At 33.2% G+C, this 18,643-nt stretch overlaps 1 protein-coding gene across 1 annotated transcript; it reads left to right on the top strand.

Annotated features, from left to right (window-relative positions):
• The first annotated feature begins 16,123 nt into the window (after nucleotides 1-16,123).
• Nucleotides 16,124-18,318, top strand: ZF14 (MATE efflux family protein). The gene is made up of 2 exons (XM_078321192.1): nucleotides 16,124-16,377; nucleotides 16,636-18,318. Exons 1-2 carry the CDS (start codon nucleotides 16,225-16,227, stop codon nucleotides 18,103-18,105), a joined length of 1,623 nt encoding a protein of 540 aa, XP_078177318.1. The 5' UTR covers nucleotides 16,124-16,224; the 3' UTR covers nucleotides 18,106-18,318.
• Nucleotides 18,319-18,643: the final 325 nt, after the last annotated feature.

Genomic DNA, 18,643 nt, shown 5'->3' with positions numbered 1-18,643 from the left:
TTGTAAATATGTTTTTTAATTAAAAGAATCGTTAGTAGGCATTAAAGCCACTGACTTTCAAAAAAAATTCTTTATATCTTAAAATTAATTTTACACATGAGTTATAGTCGAAAATTAGAGCTTAGAGCATAGAGTCTTTATCCTCATCTTGATCGAAACTTGTCAGGAAGCATATCTGGTCGTCAAATGTGGCGAAAACAAATAATTCAATTATAATTGTCGAAGCTTGAAGCGTAGAGTCTTTATCCTCATCTTGATCGAAACAAGAATCAAAACTTGACGTAGATGAGTAGTATTAAATAATCGGAGGAGTTAAGATAAATTCATGAGAATAAAAGAGTTTAAATCTAAGAATGAAGATCTGTAAATATGTTTTTTTTTATCAATGAGTAGATATTTAAAGTCACTAACTTTAAAAAAAAATACATTAAAAGTTTTTTCCTTTACTGATATGATGTGCACTGAACCCTCTGTTCATCCCAAATTCCTCTGTCAATAACAAGATTTCGCCCCTGATTTAAACCGATCTAATTCCTCTTTCCAAATCCTCTGTTCATCCCATGTACTTTTCCTTCTATTTAATCAAACCATGATACAAAATGAATGGTAAGGTTATAATTTCGGGACCTTATTTCTTTTTTCATTTTCATTTTGTATATTTTGCAAGTTGATATTGACCAATATCCTATTTCCCATCTGTACCTAAAAAATTGGCAAATTTTAATTTCATCCACACAAACTTAACGTGCTGAAACTCAATGTTTGTCTCCTCCAAAGAATCTTTGCGCATCTGCGTAATGCTTCTTTTGATTTGACAAATGGCAAACATTTTTTTAATTACCTCAATGTGAAGAACAATAATAGATATATCCATTATCCAAATTTATTCTATGTGACTAGAAATTGTATTATTTATGCGTAGGCAAAAAAAATAATATATGCATATGAGAAAGAGAGAAAGAGAGAGAGAGAGAGAGCGCACCTAGTTAGTTGTTGCCCGTTTTCAAAGAGAGAGAGAGAGTTTGCCCTGCATGTTATTGATATCAAATATTTTCAATGTATATAGTTAGCCGTTGGTACATACCTTAGTTCGAAATTATTTTAATGTTGATGTTAGTCATATGAAATAAAGAGAATACTAAGGTGTTAGAAAACAAGGTCTGATTTAGCTTCGGGAGATCCCTCTCTTTCCTTTCTTTCAATTTTCTTTTCCTTTCAATTGTAATCATGATCATATAAAAAAAAGTCAAAATAATTACATTCCTTATTAATAAATCCATAAATATATAAGATTTTCTATTTGTATTGTTAAGTCTTAAATGTTTTCTTTATTAACAATAACTTTAATAGAAATATTAGAAGAAAATTTATTAAGGACAAAGTTGGTATAAAAGAGAAAAAAATTCTCTTAGCTCTCAATAATAGAAATCTTGCATTCAAAATAGCGCTTCTCTTTCTCACATTAATTGTGACTGTTGAAAACTATGTCTGTGTGGAAAATCTCAAGTTTGAAATTCAATATATACTCCCTCATCTAATTAATTCTTAAAATTATTAATTAGTATTTATTGTAATGTATATGAGTACAATTTGCTTAGAAACTCCACATAGATATATTGTTTCGGTCTTGAAGCTTCAAAAATTGATCCAATGGTTCTATATATATATATTTTAATTATAACTTTTTTTGGCATCATTAGTATTAAGTAACATAAAGCAAAACTAAGCGTTGAATTGGGTTTCCTCCAATTGCTGGACCTATTTGAGCACAATTGCTATTGGTATATGCCCCCAAAAAGAAAAGATGGGGCAATGAAATTGACACCAGCGGAATTTTTTTGGGGCAACTTGTACCTGGAATAAATGCAATGTTGGTACATTAAGGACTGGAACAGATATGATAATGAGGAAAGAAATACCTTATCGCTAATTCCCATGCTTAATCATGTCGTGATTCTATTATATTTTTTGAAAAAGAAAACTCATCTCTTAATTGACAGTTGTGAATTTATATGAGAAATGATTTGTAGTTTGAATAATCTATTTATGTTGATTAATATCCTTAATCAGTTATGTGCATGAACACTATATACGATGGACCAGTGGCGAAGTTAGAAATTTTGTCAGAGGTAGATAAACATATATAGAAGAACATATATAGTTGCAAAAAAAAAAAAAAATTCAACAATTCAAGCAATTCAAGCAATTCATACAATTGAGCAACTATCAAAATGCTCTTAAGCCTAATTAATTGAATTTAAAAACTAATTAGTCCTCATTAATTTAAACAATTCAAGCAATATGGCCTGTAAACAATTCAAGTATTACTGTCACTAAATTTCACATAAAAATACACATTGAAATTACATGTCAAAGATGATCGGGTTTCAACCCAACAAGGACAAAATGCCCAAAATTTCAACAGAGAGATTGACAGCACCATAAAAAAAATCAGATAGTAATGCCTCAAATATTCAATTTAAATCACGCACAAGTCAAGGTTCTCACACAAAAACAACAATACAAATGATTCACTACAAATCAGAAAAATCAAGAAATTCCAAGGTTTGATTCGACGATTAATTTACAAGCAAAATTATGTTTAAGAATTACATGTAGGCTCTCCTCCGTGGGCACAGATGCACAGCACAGGCGAGGCAAACAGCAGTTAGCGACGACTAGGGTGTTCAAACGGTGGGTTCGGTTGAAACCGAACTAAAATAACCAAACCAAAATTTTTTTTTCTGTTTTTAAAAATAAAACCGAACCAAAATGATTAAACTTATAAATCGATTAAGAACCGAACCGAACAAACGAAGTAAACCTATTGATACTGTTATTAACGAAAATTACGCATGTTCATACACAAATTGTTCAATTCCATACAAAATATGTAGATATTCTAAAATATTTAAACTAAAATGAAAGAAAGGAAGCAATAATTTGGTCGGTTCGGTTGAGTCGGTTTTGAAAAGTCTAAACCAAACCGATCCATTTAAATTCAAAAACCGAACCATTTAAACTGAATTTTTTTGGTTCCGTTGAAAAACGAACAAACCGAACCATTTGAACACCCCTAGCGACGATGATCGAAGTTCATTTTTTCGCTCACAGAATCGCGCACAGGTCTTCTCTGAGCTGAGGCGGAGGGTTTTTTTTTTTTTTTTTTTTTGTATCTCTAGACTCTGGACTGGAAATGACAAAAGTTCTGAATCAGAAGTAGGCAAGCCTATTTTTTAGAGGCAGGCAACCCAAAATATAACTTGATTTAAAAAATATATATATTCCAGGGGTAGGCAAATGTACTGTCTTGAGTGTCTTCGCCATTGTGGTGGACAGTTAGCAATTCTTAGATACATAAATCTGTTTGTTTAAAATTTAGTTGAGAAATTAGGGCTTGATATTGTAAACAAATTTATACAATTTCAACTTAGTAGTTACTCCCAAGTTTTTTTTTTTTTTTAAAAAAGAAAAAGAAAAAAAGTTGATGGTACTTTCTAGCAGTAGAGATGGACCCATTGAATTAGGAAATATATTCCAATCTGCTATGTCAGTATCATGCGCGCCAAATTATCGGAGCTTTTTCTTTTATTTTCATGTGGAAATTACAGGAACATACATTGAATGGGCAATTCTTTCTGCTTATTAGATTCCAACAAGCAACCAAAATGAGATGAGATGAGATGATATATGCTGAAACTCAACATAGGGAAAATGAAATCCATTTGCACCAATAAACGGCCCCAATTTCTGCGTTCAAAGTATGTCATGTGGTCACTTGATAAAGCGTTGTATGTTGATTGGACATGCATGATTGATTGCTCATCTCATTGAGACACTATCAATTACAAAATTATCTATTCATAGCTCAAAATAAAATTAAAAAAAAAACATTAGATAACTTGTCTAAATATTGCTCTCAATCCAGGAAAAAAAAAAAAAAACTTGTTCTGTATTGGATGTGGATGTAAGAACTTGAAGATTTTGATGGCGCATTGGATGCCTGTTGATATGATTTGAAAGAAATACCAATTCAATCCAAGAAGTGGCACATCCTGATGGAATTTTAGATGGTACAATGCTGGTTGTTGTGCTCACTAGACAGGAACTGAGTGCGTATCCTCTGAGATATCTCAACTTGTGCATGACCAACACATACGGTGCCTATTCGGTGATAGCACAGGGGTCCAGTATTATTGTGCTTTGTGATTCGTGAAGAACATATTTGAACGGTTGAGATTTTTCAGGAAAACACGCAAAAGTTGAGATATCGATCTCAGAGGAGGCGAATTCACAGGAGCTGATGCAGGAAGCGCGCCATTCATTTTTAGAGAAATGTGATGCTGTGAATCTAGCTACATGATGTTTTTGAAAAATTAACTAGCATGATCGGTGCTAATTAATTGTAAGTGTGGTACCTAGCTATAGCTAGCAATGTTGCTGGTACACCACTACACCAGTATGGTTAGGTTTATGTTTCCTTCAATTTAGAGAGAGGTCAGTCAATGCTTGTCTTTGACAAAAGATATATTATATGTTTATGTTTTATGAATGCAGATAGATATTGATGAACTTTTTTGAAACAAATAAAAAATATATGATTGTATTTGCTCACCCTCAAAACAAGTTTCTTTGACTCCTTGTTCTTATCTTAACGTGGATTTGACAACCAGAGGGCCGACATTTTTATTTTTATCCCATTAAAAAATTATTTTAATAATAATATCTAAAGTTTAATAAAAAATTTAAAAATACACCACCCGTGGAATTTTTCCACAGACTGGAATTGTAATTCATTTTTTTTTTATATAAAACAGAAATTTGTTTTTATTTTTTATTTTTTGTATTGAAATATTAGAAATGTTGGATATATTTCTTTGAAAATAGATGGAATACAATATAATTTGATTTATTAGAAAGACTGTAACAAATAACCCGGATCAATATTTTTCAGGCCGGATTTTTCGCGGCTGTAAGAAAAATTAATATATTTCTTTATGTGTTATTGGAAAAAAATAAAAATGCTTAGATTCTGAGTTATTGATCCCGGTTCAAAAGTCACTTCTATGTAATCTAGAAAATATTGTGATCCATCTAGGACATTTAATTTATAAAAAGTTGTCTCTATTTTGAGAATTCTTTTTGAATAATAATTATTAAATAACTTAAAGTTTTTGTTTTTTTTCAAAAATAGATACAACTTTTCATAAATTAAATGTCCTAGAAGGATCACAATATTTTCTAGATTATATAGAAGTGACTTTTGAACCGGGATCAATAACTCAGAATCTAAGCATTTTTATTTTTTTTCCAATAACACATAAAAAATATATATTAATTTTTCTTACAGCCGCGAAAAATCCAGCCTGAAAAATATTGATCCGGGTTATTTGTTACAGTATTTCTAATAAATCAAATTATATTGTATTCCATCTATTTTCAAAGAAATATATCCAACATTTCTAATATTTCAATACAAAAAATAAAAAATAAAAACAAATTTCTGTTTTATAAAAAAAAAATGAATTATAATTCCAGTCCGTGAAAAAATTCTACGGATGGAGTATTTTTAAAAATTTTATTAAACTTTAGTTATTATTATTAAAATAATTTTTTAACGGGTAAAAATAAAAATGTCGGACCAGAGGGCAGGGCTCAAACCCAGGTGCTCCTCTCTTTCTGCCACTTTTGCCTCTTTGACTAGCTGGTCACATCAACCTCCTATGTTCACGCCCAAATCAAAACCCTCTCCTCTTCTAATTTGAATCATCCTTATAGAGAAACAAATTATTGCAACCTTTCCACCATTCCTTTAGGCCCCTGTTCGGCGTCTAATTTCTGTGGGAATTTTAATGGGTTTTCAATTCCTTTTCCAAATCATCTCATGGGTTATTCCTAATCATACCCATATTAGTACAATTTTTGCAAATAAAAATTTCAAAGTCTGAACTCATTTCAACAAATTAATTATCATAAAGGTCGAGAAAGTTCTAGAGTTGTTGTACCCAAAGGTCGAGAGTTCGATTTTCTCTCACAACTTCGCAGCTTCTGTGAAGGTTTTTTTTTTTTTTAAAAAATCTCATAAACAATCCTGTACATACAACTTGACTTTTTCTCTTCTCTCAGAATTGACAATGTCAGTACTAATCTCTTCTATTTTCTCAATTATTTTAAGAAGAAATTACTTGACGTTTTTTATTTAAACTTTTTAGAATCTTTAAAATTAAAAATAAATTTTAAATACAACATTATATTTATGATATATATGTCATCCACATATATATCATGCCTATAAAAGGACATGTATGTTTCATCGTATTCAATTGTTCGGATTTAATGGTGCTTGCATAATCAATTCAATATTTAAATTACATGAAATTTAATTATTTGACTCTATATATGTTAAATAACAATTCTATAAATATACTTTTCATTTTTAAAGTTATTTGATTATTTTCAAAGATTTATTGTTAAAATTGTAAAAATAATCACTGCCAAATGATATCTCCATTTTAAATGTGCTATAAAGTTTAGGGAACGACTAACAGTATCCCCATTCAGTCCCCTATCTGTCCCTCACGCTAAAAGACAAAAAAAGTACAATGAGGAACCACTAATTGACGCTCACGTGGTAACTACCGCCAAAGAGCAGAGTTAACGCGATTTTATTTATCATCAAAACGTATAGTATTTATACCTACGAATTTGTAGTATTCACACTTATTATCTATACTATTCGTCATATATAAACACAAACTGGAGGGGACCATTAATTTTGGGAACCAGTAACAACCAGGGGGACCATTGACGACGTCTGACAGCCTGGATTGGTGACCGCAACCGTTTGAAAGCGACATTTGCCAAGATTGGGGACCACTGTAGCGAATCTAACTAATGAAGTATTCATATCTAATTAATGAAGTATTCATATCTAACAAATAAAATATTAATGTGTTGACAACATGAAGTATTCATATCTAACTAATGAAGTATTCATATCTAATTAATGAAATATTCATACATGTACGAAATAATTTTTACAATTTAAAATCAGACACCTCTTCTGGGACATCTCTTCCAAGACATTTTCAATTCACTTAAAGTTTTTTTTTATAGTAAGTATTCACACTTGACACTAACACTATTCATACTTGAAAATGTGAAGTATTCATATCTAACAAATGAAGTATTCATATGCAATTAATGTACAAATAAAATATTCATATCTAACAAATGAATTATTCATATCTAACAAATGAAGCATTCAAATCTAACTAATGAAGTATTCATATGTTGCACTCTGACAACCTTCGCTGGGCTAGCATGGACCCCTTCCGACGGTGCACCACGCTCTCCCTGTCGGATCTCATCGGAGACGAGGTAAGATTGTGCCGGATCGCACCGGATCTCCTTGCTAGATCTCGATGGTGCACCACGTGAAGGCCATGAAAGTAGAGAAGAGGCGGAGGCCGTGAAGAGCGCGCACCTGATTTTGTTTTTTGCTGGTCGGGAGAGAGAGAGGGGTCAAAACAGTTAGAACCATAGACAGTTGGAATGAGAGAGACTGTTAAAGAACTAGAAGTAGGGAGATAATATCTTTACTCTAAAGTTTAGAGCTTAACTTTTGGTTACTCCTTTGTATTGATATTATTATTTGTTTGTTAATGAAACATCTAATATCTTTTTTTTTCAATTCTATCCCTTTTGTGTTTTTGAACCTGTTTTTTTTTTTTTTTTTCAAATTCTAGCATTTGAAAAAAAAATTGAGGTGCACACTTAGGGCTGCAAACGAATCAAATCATATCAAACTTATTCTAGTTTAAGTTTGAATTTTAATAAGATTCGAACCGAACTAGTTTGATTTGTTTCAGAACGAACTTCAATCGAACGAGTTAATTGCGATTTTTTTTTTCGAATCGAAGTCGATCGAATCAGGAACTACGAGCTTTTTTTGATAGCTCTATCACTCTTAGTTATTTTTTGAAAATTGGATAGTTTAAACTAAGCATTGCATTGGATCTTATCTGATCATATCAGGTACCTATTTGTATCTATTTGAAATAAAACTTTGATTTTGCACTGAGTCATTGGCGTTGTTCTAGTTTGAACGGTACATGTTAATTTGAGATTTGAACCTAAATAGTTCACAAACCAATTTTGAAATAATTATACGCAGTTTGAGTTTGAATTTGAATTAGATTCGATTGTTTCAGAACAAACTTCAATCGAACGAGTTAATTGCAATTTTTCTTTTCCGAATCGAAGTCAATCAAATCATGAACGGGCAGCCGTAATTTGTTGTGCGTCCCTCAATTTTCTTATAAAGTAATGGAATTATGTATTACCATATAGAGTCTGAAAGGGGGCCATTAGTAATTAAGTAGACTATTTGACCCATTACTCTGGGTTTTGACTCAGTGTGCACCATAGGTACTAGTCAAAACATTAATTGGTCTTGGTCCAATCTCTTAATGTATGGCCATTAGATGATATTTTCCTATTCAATCTTCTGCATTTCCTCGTTCTCATTTTGTCCTTAGACTCATTTTGCCAAGCACTTGGTAAATTTAAGACTAATTAATTATCACTTGTCTTAATTATATATATTATTATTTCGCAAATTAGATAGCTCATTGCTGCAGCAGGTGGTCCGTTATAACACAGGTACTCAACAGGCCTATACCTATTGCCTATTTTGAACAATGTATAGAGCTAGGTGCGTCATGATACATCCCTTATGCGCATTATAATAAAGGAGCACCTAGCTATCTCCAGTAATAATCTTTCATTTATCTTTCAGTCATTAACTATTTGAATAACTACTAACTACCTAGAGGAACCACTTACTTTTTGAGAACCATCTAATATTTAAAAGATTTTACAACTGGCGTGCATAAGTATTCATCTATAATGCATTAAGTATTCATCTATAACACATCAAGTATTTATCCTAAGATATCAAGTATTTAAAAAAAAAAAAAAAAACTGAACACGTTTTTAGATGTGATTTTTTTTTCTCCATTCAATGTAATCAATATTTCTAACGATCTGTGAGAAATTTTGCAAATTTAAAACCACGAATATTTTTTACACAATTTTATCTTTCAAATGAGATCCATGATGACATACTTTCGAGTTGTCCGTTGCACAAGTATTCATATCTCGTCACGCAAATATTCATATCTCATCGTGAAAGTATTCATCCTCGTCGTGCAAGTGTAAATACAAAAACTGGACACATCACTCATCCATCTTTTACACGTTTTTAGATATGATTTTTCCTTCTCTGTTCAATTTAAACAATATTTCTGACGATTTGTGAATAATTTTGCAAATCTAAAATCACTAATATTTTCTACACAATTTTATCTTTCAAATAATATACATGATGACATACTTTCGAGTTATCCGTTGCACAAGTATTCATATCTTGTAATGCAAATATTCATACCTAAGATATTAAGTATTCATTCATACACATTGAAGTATTCATTCTAAGACATCAAGTATTCATTCGCATACCTCTATTTTTTTTCAAAAAATATTTTATATCATTTCTTAGTACACAGTGGCTTAATTCATCATTAATAAGGCTTTGTTCTTTGCAAATAACTCTCTACTTTATGAGGAAATAAAACATAGACATGAAAGAGATTAATTGCATTCACAGATACAAAAATATTTTGATAAGGTCGACAGTGGTGGATCTGACCCGGTAGAGGCGTGCTCAAGTATTCATTCATACACGTTGAAGTATTTATTCATACATGTTGAAGTATTCAATCCCGGCAGAGACGTGCTTGATTGGGATGAAGTGACGGATGATCTCCGGCAGAACGTCCGTTGGAGTGGGAGCTGCAGGCATAGATGGGAAAAATGAAGGCGGAGGTGGAGGTATGAGAGGGATGGAGTTTATCGTATTTATTATTTCGAGGTGGAGAGGGTGGAGAGGTGGGAGAGGGAGAGAGTTTATCGATGAAAAAACGGAGGCGGAGGTGGAGGTGGGAGAGGCGGAGGCAGAGGTGGGAGAGGGAGGCAGAGGCGGAGGTGAGAGAAAAAAGAAAAGATAGGTGGAAGAGGGAGGCGAAGGTAGAGGTGAGAGAGGGAGGTGGAAGAAGAAGATGGAGGTGATAAAGGAAGAGAGAAATGTGGAAGAAATAAAGATTGTTAGAAATGGTAGTTATAGTTAAAATAAAAAGTTAGTTAGTTGAGAGATGAACGAGGAATAAATAAATAGATGAAGGATATTATAATTACCCAATAATAAATTACATACTTTTTTGAAAAAATAATTTGTTCTTGTTTTTATTATTTCGCAAATTAGATAGTGGTCCGTTATAACACAGGTACTTAACAGGCCTATACCTAGGTGCGTCATGATACACCCCTTCTGCGCATTATAATAAATTACATACTTTTTTGAAAAAAATAATTTGTTCTTGTTTTTTTTTTTTAACTTTTTTTCATTGATATATTCATATATTCCATATGTCAGTCCCAAATGATTTTTTTTAAGTGCCAACGTAAGAATTAAATATCCGCAATACCGTCGTGGTTATGTAGTCAATTAAAAAAAAAAAAAAATCATGTTATGATGTTTTAAAGTTAAATTTATGTATTGTCGATCGATTACATATTCTGGCATCAATTGTAAACACCATTGAACTTTTGACTTCATCGAACTTGTAGTTTTCTTCATTAAACAGAGACACGAGAGGTTAAAAGCAATACATATCCAAGCAAAAGAAGCAATCAAAAGTTTATCAGCATGAATTATCCGTCAGTAAAAGAAAAATATATATATACAGAATAAGATATATATATTTTATTATATGCAGAAGTTAGCTAGTGATCAGTATGGGTCGTGGAATCGTCCCACAAAAACCAAAGGACAACTTGGAAGCATATGGCCACAGGAACTTGATTTGCTTCAAACTGAATAGATTCTTAGACATTGTCAAAGCTATTTTGAGGGAAAGAAGAGATTAATTATTCCTTCATTTGGGACCATATAATCGGAAAATAATTCTGCCAAAATTTTTACACCTACAAGTGATAATTTGCCAGATCGAATCAGCTTGAGTTTGTGTGATTTTGGAATTTGGAGGATCGTCTGATTTTGCATCGAGTCCATGTCGAATCAGTTTGTTTGTTTTTCAGGTGGCCTTTTTTATTTACTTGTAATTGTCACATAAAATATCTAGAGAGAATTCGGATTCTTTTAACTTTACACGAATCTCAAAGCACAAATAAAATAGACACTGTTCTTTAGTTCATCTGAAGCCATAAAATAGTGGACCCCACCTGGTTGATACCTGAGAAGATATGCATTTTACATATATAATCATTTCGCTTTACAACTTGTACTGGTACAAACATAAGGCGGTACAGAGCTTGGTGAACCAATGCCTACTGGGGAAGATTTGTTAAGCTCATTTTCTGCTTTTAGTAGTTTTTAATTTTTTTTGTCTCTGGTATTTTTAATCAATCTCTTTCAGTTTTTTTAAGCTCAAATGTTTTGAGAAACACTTTTGCAAACCTGTTACAAATCTTTTGTAACTACATAATGAAATCAAATGTGGACCTGATCCACGTTTTCTTTCAAAAATAATCATTTCGCTTTACATAGAATTGTTCTAAGCTGGACTAGCTCATTATTTTGTCCATGTTGTTCCTACTGAAGTTAATATAATTAATCCTTTACTCAGCTTTGATTAAATTTTAAATAATTAATGAACTCATATATATTAGTATGAATTTATTTATAGATCAGATTTCTAATAAAGTGCCAATGTGATTTTGAGAAAACAGTAAAACCAGGAGTGTTCACTGGATGAACTGTTCATTGTAATTATACTATTTCAGCAATGGAATGGACTTTTTAGCTTTTTAGCTTTTTAACAATATATATTTAATAAAGTATAGTAATATATGGATTGATGTATGTTCAGTGTTCATCAATGGTTGATATGTTCACTTCACTTGTGAGTCAGACATGCATGCCAGTTCTGTAAACCTTTCTTTTCCAATGTGCTGTCGGATGACTAGCGGGTGACCTGCAGGAGAATGATATCATTCCCTTGATAAAATATATATACCAACATCCTGTCAAGTGTAAGTACTGGTTCAAATAGCCGATTTTTTTAAAAATACCCATTTAATAAATAAATTAAATAAAAATGTCTAGGTTTTCGCCAGATTTATAAAAATACCCCCCGCGGATGTTATCCGCGCTCCGTACTTTTTACTCCCCCCGCGGATTTTATCCGCGCTCCGGATTAATAAATCCCCCCCGCGGATAAAATCCGCGCTCCGGGTCCTTTATTATTATTTTTTTTTTTTGGCGCAATTTTTTGTTATAAATACCTCTAACTTCAGAAAGAGAGAGAGAGCAGCAGAAGGAAAAGAGAGGAGAAGAAGAGAGGAAGGAAGAAGAGAAGGAGAAGAAGAGAGGAAGGAGAAGAAGAGGGACGAGGAAGGAGGAAGAGAAGAACTATTCAGCTGCTAAATCAGGTTTTTTTACGTATTGTTGTTTACTATTCATTTACTGTGGATGTACGTATTTACTGTTCATATACTGTGCACATACGTATACACTGTTCATATACGTATTTACTGTTCATTTACTGTGCACATACGTATTTACTGTTCGTTTACTATTCATTTACTGTGCATATACGTATTTACTGTTCATTTACTGTGTACATACGTATATACTGTTCATGTATTGTATTTACTGTTCAGATACGTATTTACTGTTCATTGACTGTGCACATACGTTTATACTGTTCATTGACTGTGCACATACGTTTATACTGTTCACATACGTATTTACTGTTCATGTATCACCGCTCGAATATTAATATTATATAGTAAATCATTATTATAATAATATTATAATATATTATAGTTGTTATTGATATATTAATATTATATAATTAGTATCTTATTATTAATAATTAATAATTATGATTCTTCATATAGTAAATCATTATTATAATAATATTATAATATATTATAGTTGTTATTGATATATTAATATTATATAATTAGTATCGTATTATTAATAATTATTATTAAAATATAATTATATAATTAATATTTTATATTGTTAATATATTAAATTATTATTTTAATAAGATTACATAATTAGTAATTATTATTAATTTATAATTATACAATTAATTTTTTTTATTAATAATTATTATTAATATATAATTAATATTTATATTGTTAATATATTAAATAAATTTTATAATAATAGTGTTATGCTAATAAATTTTATAATAATAGTGTTATGCTAATATTTATATTGTTAATTTATATTTTTCAACTATTAAATTTTAATACACCAACTTGGTTCAAGAGTAATTCATAAATCAACATTCTAATTCTACTCTACATTATGTAATAGTGTTATGCTAATAATGGGACAACAATTATTAAATGGAAAAATCATGGAATGTTTACCAATACGTACCAACACTCTGGTACCAATATTATTCTTCCACTCATGTCATTTGAACAATCATATTGTAAAAAAAGAAATAATTCTATACATCACTTTAATTAATACAAATAATTCCTATAAAATTCCATTACGTCTTTCGTCGAACACCTGACATATGACAATAATTGGCTAAATATACTAACAATTTGGCATTGACATATCACAAATAAGCTATCAAACATCTTACATGCATTTCATCGAACATCTTACATGCATTAACAATTCAATCAAATTAACACAAAATTAACATCAAAATTACTTACCGTTCTTGAGTTGGGCTAAATATACTAACAATTTGACATTGACATATCACAAATAATCTATCAAACATCTTACATGCATTTCATCGAACATTTTACGTGCATTAACAATTCAATCAAATTAACTCAAAATTGACATAAAATTACTTACCCTTCTTGAGTAGTGGAGTCGTGGAGATGCTACACCGGTTATGGCAGTCGAAGGTAACGCCCGACGGCTCTTTTTTCGCCTTTCACAAAGAGGTGGGAAAGGGGACAATCACCGAGATGGGAGAGATGGAGCGGGGCAGGGCAGACCGAGATCGGGGCGGAGCAAGGAGGGGCGGGGCGGGTCCGATTTGCCGGAGCACGGCTGGTGTTCACGGCTCTGGTGACAGAAGAAACCAGCACAGAGGCGGGTCTGTTTTGGAGAAGAAAGGAGGCTGCTTCAAGATCCGTGCATATCCTATTTTAAAGGCCCGCCCGCGGATAATTTCCGCGCTTCCAGCCTTTAATTCGTGGCCGCCCATTGACTTTAGGATTCGTGCAACGCATCTCTAATTTAATGGTTGGGGCGCGGATAATATGCGCGGGTGGGAATATTAAATCCGGGGCGCGGATTTTATCCGCGGGGGGGGGGGGGGGGGGGTGGGGGGCATTTTTATAATTTTGCTGAAAACCTGGGCATTTTTATTTAATTTATTGATTAGATGGGTACTTTTAAAAAAATCGATTCAAATAGTGGGCACTGGGCAGTAAAAATATATATATATATATATATATATATATATCAGCATACTGTGGTTTGTAAATTTTAAACAAGTGAGGCTATGGTACTATGCATAGGAGTTCAGATCCAGTGAAGTAATTCAAAGATTGGGTTTTAAATCTGAATCATCCGATTCGAATCTGTGATAATCTATCCAAAGTAGAGTGCATGCCTTTTGAGAGATGAGTTCGAATTGCGAAACAATTTCAAACGAAGGATTCGTATCGAACGGTCCATATTCAAAATTCAAAGATTGAGTTACTTTAGGAGATCTGGACCCCTATGCATAGCGCATATTAATCCGTACTATTGACTTATATCTTTAATTTGAAAGTTCTAATGGTTAATATGAACCGTTTAACATAATTAATATGCAAAAAGATTATCAAAATTGTCAAATAAAATTGGTCGTCTGATTATCATTTTTCAACAATTATATACCACATTATTGGGTATAATAATAGTTTCATGTAGATAAATAAAATTCGTATCTCTATTTGTTTAATAAAATATTGTACTTTCTAAATGATAACTAAGAAAATAGTTGGTTCCATTAAGATAATTTCATCAATTCGTAAATGATAGTAAAATGTAATAAAATCTAAGCATTAAATCTTATAACATATTTGAGGATGTGCGCATAAACATTTCAAATATTGATGAAAATATATAAAAATGAAACTATCTATCCCGTATTCCCTTGTCATATTGCATAGTAATGTATTTTAAATTTTGGGGCAACACAAAAAATTTGCCAAAAAATATAAGGGGTACCAGTATGAACAACCAATCATTTTTACACTTTACATAATTAAGCAATATAACAAGAGTACAGTTGCCTCACAGTTAGAGATATTTTTATGTTTTTGTTTCATATCTGAACTTGCTACTGTGCATGATGTGTAATATTCCTGTTTCATAGGTGGTCTAGTACCACTCAAAAAAAAAAAAAAAAAAAAGAGTACAATTAAATTGTACTAAACAGTAGCGATCACCAAAAAGTTCAGCACCTAAAACTTTTATTCTGAAACTGTGAAGCTTTATATAAAATAAAATTTCTTTTTTTTTTTTTTTTTTACTTACAATAATACCTTATCATACCATTTATGTACCAACAGTAATATCTTTTACCTTGGGGTTTGGCAACACAAGTAGGATTAAATATTAATATTAATCCGTGATAAGGAGTCCATATTTGACTGTCTTAATCAGAAAGTAAAAAAAAAAATGAGACTTAATCCTGAGGTAGCTAGAGGTGCTTGAAGACTCGGACAAATAATTAAGATTCGAATAAAATAAGCTAAAGAAGGAAATATTAATTATTGCTAAGAAATAGTGTTCGTGAAAGGAAGCTTAACTGCTTAAGAAGACTTAATCTTAAGTATAAACAAACTTGTTTAATGTTTATTAGACATGTCAAATTTTCGAGAGAATTACCCTGCAACACACATGGATACACCTGCACCGCCACAAGGATATGACAATTTTGGAGCGCACTAAAACACAGTAAAGACTCTGCTTTTAGAAGCTCTGTTTTATATATATATTATTTCTTGTTTCTGTGCGCTCTATATAAATGTCCTGGTAGCTCCCCGTTCTCAAGCAGGCCAGAAATCCTTTTACCCAATAACAAAGGAGCCTGGAGGAGAGAGAATCAAATCAATTAACAAAAAAAAAAAAGCTACTATTTCTGGTAACAATTAATTATGTGCAACAGCAACACCACCCCTTCATCTCCATCATACTCTTCTTTCTCCTCTAACAAGGCTCAATTCATTGACCCTGAAAAACCCATCGACCCGCCTGACCCGTCTCTCAATCCTCTCCATGACCTCCATAGATGGCCTTCTCTCTCAGAGGTATACAAACAAACATTCTGTTCTTACCATATTACTTTTTCTGTTCTGTTTAATATATTATTATTTTGGATCTTCTCTAGCTATCACCTTTGACCTCACTATATAAGTTCATTTATTTTTCAATGGCTTAATTACTTTTCGGCTGTTGATAACTTTCTTTTTAATTAAAGTCAGCTCTACTGTTTTATTATACAAATGTAATCTTGACACGTCCACACTTCCACTCACTAATTATATATATAATTAATTTGATTTCAGGTGGTGGAGGAAATGGCGGCAATCGGAAAGATATCTGGACCGACCGCTTTAACCGGCCTGGTCATGTACTCCCGGTCATTGGTCTCTATGCTATTTCTCGGTCGAATCGGTGAGCTAGAGCTAGCCGGTGGTTGCCTTGCGATTGGCTTCGCTAACATAACCGGCTACTCTGTTCTCTCGGGCTTAGCTCTCGGTATGGAGCCTATATGTGGCCAGGCTTATGGTGCCCGGCACCGTGGTCTTCTTGGCCTGGCCCTACAACGCACAGTACTCCTGTTACTCTGTGTTGTGGGACCCATCTCTCTCCTCTGGTTTAACATGGGGCCCTTGCTCCTCTGGCTTGGCCAGGACAAGTCCATCTCAGCTGCAGCGAGCACATTCATTCTTTATTCTCTTCCCGACCTCGTTATCCTATCTTTCGTGCACCCGATTCGTATATACTTACGGTGTCAAGGTGTAACGTTACCGGTGACATACTGCTCTCTGCTCTCTGTGCTTCTTCATGTCCCTCTCAATTATTTGCTTGTGGCGAAATTTCAGATGGGCATTGCTGGGGTAGCTTTAGCAATGATACTTACCAACTTCAATCTCCTCTTGGCGCTTGTATTCTTTATTTTCTTCTCTGGAGTATACAGAGAGACATGGGTCCCGCTTAGCATTGACTCATTGAAAGAATGGTCAGCGCTGGTCAAACTTGCGGTTCCCACGTGTGTTTCGGTGTGTTTGGAATGGTGGTGGTATGAGCTAATGATAATGCTATGTGGCCTCCTGAGTAACCCAAAGGCCACCGTGTCCTCCATGGGGATTTTGATACAAACCACAAGTTTGGTTTATGTCTTCCCATCCTCATTGGGTCTCGGCATCTCAACACGTGTAGGAAATGAGCTCGGTGCCGGCCGACCTGGTCGGGCTAGACATGCTACTATTGTGTCATTTTTTCTTGCTTCGGTTCTTGCTCTGCTGGCAATGGTATTTACTGTCTCGGTGCGCAACCAATGGGGCCGATTATTCACGAATGATATTGAGATACTCAAGTTAACCGCTTCTGCTTTGCCGATAGCTGGAATTTGTGAATTAGGAAATTTTCCACAGACAACAGGTTGTGGTGTGCTACGGGGCAGTGCACGGCCTGCTGTCGGTGCGAATATCAACCTCGGGTCGTTTTACTTGGTCGGGATGCCGGTTGCGGTTTTACTAGGGTTTACTGCAAAAATGGGGTTCCCCGGGCTGTGGTTCGGGTTGCTAGCAGCACAAGCAACTTGTGCAACCGCAATGGGTTATGTTGTGGCGACGACTAATTGGTTGGTGGAAGTCGAGCGGGCGAGGGAATTGACAAAAGGTCCTAAGACTAATGGTACAGAGAGCAATTGTAACAGAGGAATTGTTAAAATTTGTGGTTTGGAGAAAGAGGTGGTTATTTGCAAGCATGGTGAAGAGAAGGATCCTCTGATTGTTAGTGTACAAGTCTAATGTTTTTTTTTAAGTATATTTTATCCTTTTTATTATTTTTGTTAAGGATTAGGAAGGGGGTATCCGGCCTCTGTTACTGAGATGGAGAGAATTGTGTCATTAGGGTAATTAAGCAATTCTCTAGGCATTTTGTTATTTTTTAATTAACTAATTATGTAACATTAATTATTAAATAGAAGCTCTTATGGAGGAGCCTTTTAGCAATGCACTTGATCGAGATTGTTAGTGAAATAAATGCTGATCTTTAATTCCTGCATATTTTGTCTCCCTGGTATAGTGCATATATAATTAAATTTGCCATGCAATGGAATATGGATCATGGATGGGTGCATTATAAGCACAAGCATAAGCATAAGCACCAACAGGTGCAAGTGCAAAGTGCAAACAAACATGAAGTTGGAAAGGGTCTCTCACCACTCTTCAGTCATTTGTCTGTCCATCTCTCATATCATGATAGCTAATAAAGAAGCACAAGTATGGGAAACCTATCTATTTTAACAGTGATCCATAATGCGACACATAATTTAACATGCTACTC

Source organism: Carex rostrata, chromosome 2 (genome assembly GCF_964058835.1).
Source record: "Carex rostrata chromosome 2, lpCarRost1.2, whole genome shotgun sequence".
Lineage (NCBI taxonomy): Eukaryota > Viridiplantae > Streptophyta > Magnoliopsida > Poales > Cyperaceae > Carex > Carex rostrata.
Note: the sequence above shows the minus strand (reverse complement) of the source record. Positions and strands in the feature narration are given on the sequence as shown.

Coding starts and splice junctions, on each gene's coding strand:
- ZF14 (XM_078321192.1), top strand. CDS start 16,225: ATGTGCAACAGCAACACCACCCCTTCATCTCCATCATACTCTTCTTTC. Junction 16,378..16,635: donor GATGGCCTTCTCTCTCAGAG/GTATACAAACAA, acceptor ATTTGATTTCAG/GTGGTGGAGGAAATGGCGGC.